At 37.5% G+C, this 12243-nt stretch overlaps 1 protein-coding gene across 1 annotated transcript in view; it reads right to left on the reverse strand.

The window, feature by feature from the left end:
* PCSK1 (proprotein convertase subtilisin/kexin type 1) overlaps nt 1–12243 on the reverse strand; it is a 30127-nt gene that overhangs the window by 6109 nt on the left and 11775 nt on the right. The window contains exons 7-12 of the mRNA XM_027446812.3: nt 9376–9548; nt 6801–7013; nt 5515–5615; nt 4296–4529; nt 2674–2831; nt 796–929 (exon numbers count right to left, since the gene is read on the reverse strand). Coding sequence (XP_027302613.2) covers nt 796–929; nt 2674–2831; nt 4296–4529; nt 5515–5615; nt 6801–7013; nt 9376–9548 — 1013 coding nt within the window. The remainder of the gene's footprint in view (nt 1–795; nt 930–2673; nt 2832–4295; nt 4530–5514; nt 5616–6800; nt 7014–9375; nt 9549–12243) is intronic.

A 12243-nucleotide genomic window follows, 5' to 3' on the forward strand; every position in this document is an offset into this window, starting at 1 on the left:
TCAGTGTCTGCTAGGAAGCACTTGGTTTCTTGCAGGATCTGATCCTTAATGACAAGCTGATTAACAGACAACTTCAATGAAATTCTCCAGAGATGACTGAGTCTGATCACTCTCGCTTTGAAGAGAATGATTTTTCAGTTGCCTATCAAACAGCCTTCTTCTGTCTCACTGTCACAATCTGTATTCCCAAGCGCTTTTAGTAAACTTATTTATTTTATATCTGTAGATTTCTTGGCTTTAATTCTTAAAGGTTGTTCAGCAGTAATTACTCTGAGAAAGAGGTTAGGGAAAGATATATATCAGCATAGCTCTCTAAGGCCACCAGAAATTCATTAATTCCAAGGGGTTTGAGTTAATGAAAATTATGCACATGTACCAAGAGGAGACTATTGTCTATCATGTGCTCTTTTCTGCACGGAAAAAAAAAAAAAAAGGCAGTTAATCATATGTAAATTTGATTACATACTTCATGAATCACAAAAAATTATATTAAGAAGTGACTTCTTCCAGTGACATATTATGTGAGAAAAACATAGGCATGAAACTCCTTTTGACAGGTACATGTCACTGGAATGAGTACAGTTCTTTGCATTTATGTTAGAAGAAAATCTGACTTTATCTTTTTTTTTAATGCTGTTTCTTCAGATGAGCCGGTCTTTAATCTTTAAGCCAGATGGATGCTCTGTTTAAATAAACTCTTGCTGTAGCTTCTTTCATGAGAAGATTCACTGCTCAACATACTTGATAGTGGCTAGTGATCATATTCAAGCTCTCAAACTTATCAGACATACTTACCACATCAGTAATTCTTAACACCCAGGTGCCTCTTGGATTCTCTCCCCATGTGTGAACAGACATGAAGTCCCAGTTCTTAAAGCCATTGGGAGATTTATCTCTCTCTCTCTCAGCCAGTAAGACAGTGCTGGTCCCTGTGTTAGTGCAAGATCAACAGTAGTGACTGTTCATATGTGTACACTTCTGCAAACCAAGCCAAGTGACAAGCAAACTATGTAGTGCAAAGGTACCCTCGAAAAACACCACTTAGCCATGGCTTGGGGGATGGGAAACATGCTATCTCTGGTCACTGGGTACTTTATCAAAACCAGCTCACACAGAATTGAAAATCAAAGCCTTATCCTGAATTCATTGTTGTATTTCTGGCAGGAGAGTGAATGTAAAATGTTACAGCCCAGAACTCCAACAGGGCAAAAACTATTTGTATTGTTATTATTATTACAAAAATGCTACAGTTCAAAAAGCATTTCTGCAGCAGAAGAGACTCTAATGCAGAGCAGAAGATTTTTTTTTGTTTAGTTGCATATAAGGAGAGAGCGTGGAAGCTCTATTTACATAATATGGAGCAAGAGAAGCCCCAGGGAGACTGATCACAAGCTATAAATATGTTTAAAGGTAACACTGTAAATAAAGAAAAGGGATGACATATTTAGTAGGAATGTTTTACAGGAAAGTGAAAAAAAAAAGCAGCAAGAACTAAAGGATAGTTCAGTCATAATAGCAACATGATAGTATTGTGGGGGCAGCAATACTTGACTATTGCTACCTCAACTAAACCCAGAGATATACATATGCAGATGAGGAACATATTACTATCATTGGTTTTTCAAAAAGGGGTGTTTTACTGAGATGAAACCAGGCTTCCTATGTATTAGCAACACAAGGAGGAAACTATCTCTATAAAAGTAGAAAGAGCTCCACGAAGTGCCATAGTCCATCTATATGCTTACATCCCAAAACTTATCTAAGATGGAATTAAATTAGAAAATACCACCAATAATCAAGGGTGAAACAGATTACAGCAACATTGGACCCATAAGACAAAAGCTAAACTCAGAAAATGAAGAATTAATGCTAGGGTTAAAAGGAATCCCAGACAAGGTAGGCTTTGGAAGAATATTGTGTGTACAGTATCTAAGCCTGCTTTGAAGTGAGGTCATGCAACAATCACATCAACGAGGCATTAGTAGCTTATTATATGCAAATTATTAGATCACCCTTTAATATCAGTAAATTAGATTAGACCAACGTTTAAATTCTAATCTGAAAGTTTATCTGTTTTTTGTTTTGTTTTGCTTCTTAATAATATCAGCAGATCTGACAGAAGATCTTACTCTCTACAAAGTTATTTATGCTCTTTCTCCTTTCTTTTCATTCTCCTTATTTCAGGGCACTGTCAAGATCACTTGTTATGTTGTAGCATACCTAATACAGTTGTACTATGGTGCCAAATAGAGACTTTTTTTACATTCACCAATGGGGAAACACTTGGGTAAAATCTAGGGAGTCAGACTTCTTGAGTTTTCCATTAGGTCATTAAATCACAGGAAGGCTGATAGGCATTACAATTTGATACTGCCAGGAACTCTCAGTTTTCACAGGTCCAGGTGCTAGAATGTGACACATTAGAAACAGCGCCTTCATTTCTGAAGTAAACATCTTCTTACAAAAATAATCCAAAATGCAAGAAGAGTGAAAAAGGCACTCAAAGAACTAGTTCTCGTTCCCAGGATGCTTTGTCCTCACATTCACCTGTTGGTTGTGCCTAGATTTGTGTAATGATGTGTTTAGCTATTTTTTAATCCTCTGAGGAACAAGTAGTTTTAATGAAATGTTACACACTACAGCAACAGAAAGTAATGTCTTAGCTTCCCATACCTGATGGAGACACCAAGGTGACATGAAGATCACCTCTACGGGAATATTCAATTGTTGCCTCAAGCTGCACATGCTCCAGAGATGCAATTGAGTTTTCTTGACCCTCACAGGCTTTTGTGGGAATTTCAATGATGACTTCCTCATTTGCTCTTAATAATCTGTCAAAATTACAGTAAATATTACTGACAGAAACTTTTGATTCTGGATCATTATGTGAAGCGTAGAAACAATAACAATCATTTCAGAATGATGGGAAGAGAAGTAAAGAAAAAAAAAATTTAAATGTCCCCATGAAAACCCTGGGAGTCCTGAATGCACAGGAAATACTGAAGTGGATCAAGTTGTGTACACTGTATAAGTTACAGTTATGCAACCCGCCCTGGAAGCAAGCAAGTCTGGGTTATTTAGTTTCTGTCAGCACTTCGCTGTTCCACAGAAGCTACAAAAAAAAAAGTCTATGCAGTCAGCTACATCACATGACTCTATCAGACTTAGCTGCCTCATAGAAATACGCAATAGAGCTGTTACCATAAAGTTATAACATTGCATCAGGCACAGCATTTTTTATTTTTTGTGGTTAATGCCATCTCTACAAAAAAAAAAAGGCTTACATCGTCCATACGTGTTCATGCATAGCTTTCTCTGCACAATTTCCATTACTTCTAATGAGAAGGGTAAATCACCACAGAAATCATTCAGAATTCAAAACATTGGGATCTTTGTTTTTATAATGTCACACAGAAGACTGCAATAAAAATACATAAACAGCAAGTATTGCATACACCAGAACTAGATCAACACTCTGTGGAAAGGAGAAGGCTCATAAAAACAAATCGATAGTAAAACAGCATAAATTGTAAGGTTACCAAGCAGTGACACTCCAAAACACCATAATATGTTTTTACAGACAGATTTTTAGTGCACTCACATGGTATAATTTCTATCTTTGAAATATCTGTATTTATTCTAAAGAACAAACACATAAATGAACAAGTAGAGACAAAAACATTCCAGATATCCCTACTCATTAATCAGGTTAGTGATTTGTGATTAAAGCTTGTATGCTGAGCTCAGTTTAGGCTCACTGTGCTATGAGCACTTGTGAATATGGCTTGTAACTCTTTCCAGTGAACCTCTGAAACATGCGTGTTTCATAAGAGCAGTGCTATGGATGTGACTAAAGCTTAGTATATCACCCTGATTTCAACATACCCTATGCATGTCACAGGACAAGAGTTGCTAAGACTTCTACAGATGTTCCTTTAAAAAAAATCTCTGAAAAAAATTGGTATCTTTTTGCTCATCTGCTGATAGCAGTCTAAACATTCTTATCTGATGAGGTTCAGTTTCACAGTATCATTCATACATGCATTGTCTGTAAAAGCAGAGATAATGATCTCATTTTTGTGAGAGTTCGTGCTAGTGATGTTCATCAGTCTTACACTAAAAAATAGCAAGCAAGCAAATGCTGCTTGCCTGTTCCTGGGGGAATATAGTAGGGCAAAACCAAATGAATCAAAAGAAATCTCTTAGTCTGCTTTTGAGTGATCCGTGCACAATACTATCCTTCAGGCATTACTAAAATAGATGTAAGCCTAGCTACTACTAACACACATTCTTACCTTGGTTCAAAGCTTTTGTCCTTCACAATACACTCTCTCTTTTCTGGTACACCTTTCCATCTTTTGGGATCAGCTAAATCCACCAGCGCATTGGCATTGAGTAGTCCAAACCCAAATCGGCTGTTTACCATCAGTCCCGCTCCATTCTTTTTCCATCCTGGATTGCCAGCCAGTGGATCATATTCTGAGGTCCATACTACCAGGTGCTGCATATCCCTCCATGTTAGATTTGGACTGTTGAGAGAATGTGCCCGGTTAATTGTTTCGAGACTATCTATAATTTTTCTCTTTAGTTTGCAACATTAGTTTGCAACAGAAAGTGTTTTCAATGTACATGGTACCCTACTATTTTAAAATATAGAGCACGTTGCATCCGTATTCTTCCAATACTTCTTCAGGTAAACAAGATTGCTATGTAAATGCTATCTAGCAAGATTAGAGTCCAATAGTTTAGGCATTTAAATTTATCTATCAAAAATATTATTTCCCACCACTCTTTATGGAAACTGGTGAGAACTTTGAAAATTCACTTGGCATTTGAGTCATCTATGATCAACTCTACCCTTTAAGATATGGCCCTTGGCTTATGTCATTAAAGGAGTACGCAATAGAATAGGAAGCTGAACACACAACATTCAAGTGCTAAGCCTACACCCTGATGTCTAAGTGAAAAGGCCATTGTCTTGTCATCAATGTGCCAACATTGTCTTGTCCTACCCTGTTCTTTACCCCCACCTCTAACTCATAGTTCTGGCTACCAGCCCTGCAGGGTGTGAACCTGTCTGCTCCCTGCCTGCTCTGAAAGCTGAGCTTCGGTACCTTCCAATTTATGTCTCATCACCAACAGGAAAGGTTCCGCAAATTGACTAAGCACTTCACCTAAACTCCCGCAACCTATTGTCTTCAAATTGAGCTCTCTTGACAGAAGCGAACCCTCACTGCCTTTAAGTGCAATTGACCAGCTCAGCAAACAATTGTTGCCAGCACACTAAATGGACTAAAATTACTTGGTCATCACGTTTTACTTGCGTTGGTTCTGACTTGCTAGGACAGTGTTGAGGCAAGTAGCTGCTTATTTCTGTCATCAGCCTGAGTAAGTCTGACTGACAAGTGGAGCAGCAGCATGAGATAGTGTAACTTTCAGGAAGGCAATGCTTGAGGTAAGATAGTGGGGCATCTGAAAAACAGGAGTTTCAACAGTAATTTTGTGACATCTTACTTTGCCTCCAGAGCCAGAGCAAAAATTCCTGCTGCCAGTGGTGCAGATGCAGAGGTCCCAGTGTGAGTCTCTGTACACTCGTTGTGAAGATCAGCACTTGTCTGACAGAAAAACAACAAAAAATTGTCTGAAAATATTCAGATTGCATGAATAAACAGTTGTAAATACAGTCAATCCATTCTCACAAACATAACTATGTATCCTTTACTTGATGCGTATTAATACATTCCTCACCAGCAAAGTGATGGATGTTTAAATCCGTTCATATTTCAATCCTCTCTTCTTACTTCAACTATAATTTTTGTATCAAAATGCTTTGTGTTGGAACAAAATACTCCCACACTGAATATCTTATTTTATTCTAAGGTTTCACAATAAGTGTTTCAGGCTTACTGGTGAATCATAAAAACAGATCATTGTGTTGGGCCTAGAACATTTAAAATTACTGCTTGCTGGAAAATTACTCATAGGATTAGTATTAGTGTTCTGCTCCCTCTTCAGCAAAAGAACTATAATTTGCAATGAAACATGCTTTATTTGGCAATTAAATACCAAACGCATCTCTAGATATGCAAAGAGGCAACACCAAGACCTTCACATCTCGGTTATGAAAACTAGTCAATTAGGAAGTACTGACCCATGGCTAATTTGGAATGGCATTGTTTTAATCCCCATCCACGTAGTTTGCTGTAAAATTACCATCAACCAGAGCTGAACAGAAATTATCAGTCCTTCAATATTATTTTATCACAGAAAAGTTCTTTAGTACAAGTCATATCTTGCACCATTAACGAAGGCACAGACTGATCTGTCCACTTGCTGAGTACCTCTCACAGGTTTCAAAGCTCCATTGTTACTGTCACCAGTGGGAACCGAGGGGCTAAAAATCTTACAAAAGGTAAGTGTTGGAGCAACAATGTATACCAGAGGTGCTGACTGATACGGGTACACTAACTCCACAAGTTTTTTGCTTATAGTCTCAATCTCTCCTCATGAAGAATGGGACCATCTCCATTGAGAGGCCTCCATCATACACAGATACCAGAAGATTTCAAGCAAGTGGATTTAATTTCTTTGATACGACAATATTGTTTAGCCATCGCTCTACGGTAGATGTTCTGAGAATACAACAATATCCTGGAGTACAAATCCCTCACTGCTTCAAAATGAAAGCACTAAGCATGTAAAACAGGTGGTCAACACTAAGCATTTAAGACCTGTCATTTGTTATTTGCATATATAACACATTTCTATGTTTTTTTCTGAATCTGGTAAAAACAACCTACAATTCTTTGGTCAGTATAATCCCCACTGCTGTATGCTGTGGCCAGAGTTGAAGAGCACTTCTCTGCATACCAGGGAGAAAGGCCTTGCTGAGAAGCACTGCTAATGGAGATAGTGTAGATACTATCAGTATAACCATCACAGTCACAGTTGTCACCCTGACGACCTCCATTCCCAGAAGCCCATACGAAAATGGAGCCTTTTCCATTTCGGCCCTAGAGGAAATGAAATGGGTTGTTATAAAAGAGATTTTGTAATATATTCTTAGCAACTCCTCCTGTCCCCTCCTCTCCCCCCAACATGAAAGTCCTAGTATATTAGGTTATATATATAAGTCCTAATATATTCGGTTTTCAGGTAGAAAAGGATAATTTTCCACTATAGAAGACAGAGACAGAAGAAAACAGCTACTTGTGATTTTCTACCTCAGACTCTATAGTACAATCTTTTAGCTTGTCTGTATATTTTAGCTTGACTAATCTACATTTACTGTCCATGGACAGTAAGTTTCCTTAAAACAGGTTTTAGTGTTAAAAACAGAGTCTGTGATCAGCAGGAAAGTTTTCCCACATAAGAGTGTTTCAGTCCTGAATGCTTCTAGGAAAAATGTTTTTTTTTATTTAAAGAAATAGCTAGTTCATCAGGAGTTATTTCACTTGCATTTCTTGTAATCAGAGGCATGGTAAACAGTATAAATGATGTACACAATATGACTTTTGCACCAATTTCTTTTTTTGTAATGAAGCCTTTCACTGTTGGCACTCGCTGAAAAACAGCAACAGTAAGCACATCTGGTTGAAAAGCCTCCCTTTTCTTACAAATCTGTGGGCCAGCACCAGCAGGCTCAGGACATAACCATTTTAATTCCCTGCTCTGGCCCCCAGAGAGTAATGAGGTAGCAGCAGCTAACAACTGATGCTGACAGCTGACAACAGAGTGCTGCAGCAGCACGTCAACCATCACAGCTATCACAGAGGAAGCATATAGCAGCTATTCAGCCTTCAGCTGTGCTCGTCCTTCAGAGAAGAAAATATGTTTCATGTGAAAAGCAAAAGTTCATTTTTTATTCTTTATTAACATATGTATATTCACTGGAAACTGCAGTTGAAATACAGGTTTTTATCACCCTCACCCCTCAGATAAGATTTAAAGTTTTTCATGCATGGCCTAAGCAACATTTGCAGCACTTAAAGCATTAGAAATAAAGAAAACAGAAAAATAAGCTGTCCTCTTTGAGATACAATTGCTAAAATGGGAAGGACAACCCACATGAATTACAGAAAATGAGATAATATCTTCTTTTGAAAATAAAGGCTGCAGTCCAGAAAAGCAACGGTATATGTAAACAGATGATTTGATTTCTCTTGGAGTGCTACCAATGCCTCTCAGATGCTTAAGGCTAAGCATATGCTTAAGTGTTTTACTGGGCCAGCAATAAACGAGCCAGGGATGAGACTCATTGGCAGCTCCATCTCTGACTGACTAAGGGGGATGGAGAGCATCCAGATCCATGCATGAGGAAGCCTGACAAATTAGTGAGTAAATTCATTCCCCTCAGTAAATAAAACAAGTTGTAAAAACAGGTACATTCCTCACCAAATAACCTGATTTTTCAGAGTATGACCACCAAACATTGGTTCCTAATTAGTGCCTTTAATTATCCCTTTTCACTAACTGCCTACCTACGGACTTAGATCCCTGTTTATCACCAACCCATCCCTTCCCAGCCTCCATTCTTCCCTCAGAGTATGCTTGTCAGTTGTCAGACTCCTTTCTTCTTCTCTCTTATCTGCTAATGTTAACTGCTCTGTTTTCAATACCCTCTCTTGATTTGCTCCTGTCCTTCAAGCTTTCTTTCTCTCCTTTCTTGTCTCTGACTAATACAGACTTCCTCTCTGTATTACTACCTGTCCTTCTTTAGATATCTTTTCACTGGCAATAGCATAAGCAGCTTTTTAATACATCTCCAGCATCTTTCTCTTTGTACACTACTGATCATCCAACGACATCAAAAGAGGATAACATAAAACAGAACTGTAAAACCACTGTTTCCAATACTCTTCATCATGCGTTTTTACTATCTTGAATTTAATTGGATCATGATATGCACCAATTTATAAACACAATACAAGCCCATCCACGGGGTGCTAAAATGCATAGCTATTTCACACAGCAAAATATTCACAAAGCAGAAATTTTGTATTAAATTTTTATAGGCTTTCAGTGCAGAAATCCAATTACTGTTCAGTGCAAAACAAGCAGCAGAGGAGAGTGGGGGTAGGGCAAGACAAAGGCAGCTAAAGTAGCAACAGAAAAAGAAAGCTTATCTGTAGAGAATAACAGCTAAAACCAGCTTAGAAGGCTCTGGTAGTGCTTTTTTAAAAGTCCTGTTCTAGCTAGTAATTTCTCTGATCAGTACTATTAAAATTTCTCTTTTCCTTTTTAAATATGTTTAAATGAATAGAGTGCAAACCATTTTCTTTTCCTGCCTGATATGAACCATTTTAAAATCCTGTTCTCTGCCACATTTCATTGCATTTTTTTCTATCGTATCATATCTATCATATAGCATCATACCTGTTTTATCCCATACTCAAAAGCTTTCTGTGCCAGTCTCCCAGGTCCCTCAACAGTTTTACCATCATCATTAGGTCCCCAGCTTGCACTGTAAATATCCACGTGTTCTGGATTGAAACCAATTGAACTGGCTTCAATAGCATCAGTGACTATTCCATCCAGCATACGTATACCTTAACAGAGAAAAACAAGCAGACTGTATTTACTGTCTGTTTCTTCTTCATCTTTGTTACCTGATTGTAAATTTTCCAGCAAAATTAATCTATAACTATTGTACCACAGACAACTGCTGTTCATTTAAATAATACTCAGGATAGTTAACGTCAATGTAAAATAGTACACTTACCCTTTATTTGTAGAGCTTGGTGCTCTCTACAAACGTGAAAAAAAAAAAATCCTAAAATTTTGTTGCACCTTATTTACCTCTTTCTCTGTTTTTGCACAAAACCAGGAAGATGTTGTTCTGTTTACTGTTCCTGCTTTCTTTTCATTACAATGAGCCCTCATTGTAATGACCTTCTTCTTCTTCTTTTAAAATAACAAAATTCTTTTCTCAAGTTGCTATCATATCACTAAAATTAAATAGGTTTTGTCAACATTATTTTTAAGAGTTTTAGTTCAAGGATGTAATTCTGACTGTTCTGACTAAAGCACCGTCCTCTCTGTCATTAAGCCATTTTACTGTCTTTGTGATGCTATTTCACAAGCTCTTCAGCCTTCACCACAAAAAATGCTCACTGTTGCTTTACTACCGTATTCTTCCTACTGTGAGAAATCCAGGGATGCTAGTGATATCTAGCCATTAATGTTTTATTAGTAACTGCATGATCTAATCTTCTCCAGATCAAGCCTAATCACAGTGGTACTTAAAATTCAGTGGCAGGCAGTGGCTCGCCTGCACTGCACCCCCTGCTCTGCAAGCCCCTAGCTCTGCAGTGGGATTATTACTACCGTCCAGCACTAGGTGAGGACAGAAACCCCCACCACGGCATGGCTCTCCCAGCAAGAGCAGCAATCTGACGGTTAGTGCAGTCGGGATTCAGTCTGTGTTTTCAAGCGATGAAAATGTCAGGGTTCTCCCAAACTTGGCAAGTGTGTATGACAGCAGCTGCACCGTTATAGGCAGCTGGTGAATTATGATGACTGATTTTCTGGCATTTTCCACCAAATGGGGATTTTTCCAAAGCATGCCAGGAAGAATGTGACAGTGCTTAAAAATAAATAAATAAATAAATAAATAAATAAGAGCATAATTCCATAATTCTTTCCCCAAACGGCTGCCCTCTAAGACTCAACACCTCTGAAAGAAAACTGATCTTTATTATTTCATATTAATTAGTGGCAAAAAAGAGACAAAGGAGTTAATCTGTTCAACCACTGCTAGCCCACTATTGCTTATGAAGCTGGGAAAAGAATCAAGGTACTTCAGGTTCTACAAATACCTCTTGCCCTGGATAGGTTTAAACTTGTAACTTGAAATTTTGAATATTCCTTTTTCAACTAGCTCAGAATTGTGAGAATCTGTTATACATGTGTGCTGTGAGCAAAGATCTGTCTGTGTGGAAATGACTGCAACACTCTGGACACTGGGTTGTAATGTATCATGAGATACTGGAAATGCAGAGAAACATTTCTCAAACAAGAAGACAAAGCCAATTCCACTGATAAATAATGTAGTAAGGAAGAAAACATGCACACTGGCAATGCATTGATTAAAAACAAACAAACAAACAAACAAAAAAAGCTCAGTGGAAAAACAAACAAACAAAATAAAAATAAAAAAATAAAAAAACAATACTGTCATGTCTTTATGACCTCCAAAAATACTGCTTGTTTAAGTCAGCTTGGGATTTGATGACTGCAGTGATATTTCCCTAAGCAGATTCCAATTATCTGCTCTTGCATAAATTCTTCCACATGCTTTCACTCACCATCAGTCCTACAAATTCAAAAGCAGACAAAGCCCAAGGTAATTTCAGACACATATATGTATCTGCATGGCAGAAGGCTATTTTTAGCAGCACATCACTATGTGGGAACTCTCAGCCCAGTCCTTTGTGAAATGAAACTTCTTAATCATTTGATTTCCATGGCAGCACCAGAGAAATATCGTAGCATAGTGCTGTGGTTAGATATGCACAAAGATATACACACTCTGCTTTACTCCAAAGGTGATAAATACACAATTTCTTAGCTCTATACCAAACAAGAGGCTAACGTTATATGAAACTGAAAGGTGTCACTTTTAAAATTGACATTAAGAAGTATTTGTTTCACACAGCACATAGGGATGGCCTGTGGGATTCATGGCCAAAAGCTGTTTAAAAGATTTACACAGATTTCAGAACAGGGCCAGACATTAACGTACTAATAGGAATGCTTGAGGTTATTAAAGTTACTATTTTCATGGAAAATGAAAAATTTTGAATTGAATGTTTGACTTCAAGGCAAAGTTAAACCAGTCTCTAATGTTGAAGGTCAGAGAACAGCATATTCCAAAAGCCAGGGTTTCTTTCCCTTTTTCTCAAAGCATATATTGCTGACTATCAGAGAGAATGCATTGGCTACGGACCACTGGATTTATCCAGCATGGCAATTGATACAAGCAAACAGCCGCTTAAAGAAGTCACCCTGAACTAATGTCAAATAGAAGTGTGTAATGCATCATTCCAAGGATTTAACGAAAAAAAAAGAAAAAGAAAAAGAAAAAGAAAAAGAAAAAGAAAAAGAAAAAGAAAAAGAAAAAGAAAAAGAAAAAGAAAAAGAAAAAGAAAAAGAAAAAGAAAAAGAAAAAGAAAAAGAAAAAGAAAAAGAAAAAGAAAAAGAAAAAGAAAAAGAAAAAGAAAAAGAAAAAGAAAAAGAAAAAGA

This window comes from Anas platyrhynchos, chromosome Z, assembly GCF_047663525.1.
Source record: "Anas platyrhynchos isolate ZD024472 breed Pekin duck chromosome Z, IASCAAS_PekinDuck_T2T, whole genome shotgun sequence".
Taxonomy (NCBI): domain Eukaryota; kingdom Metazoa; phylum Chordata; class Aves; order Anseriformes; family Anatidae; genus Anas; species Anas platyrhynchos.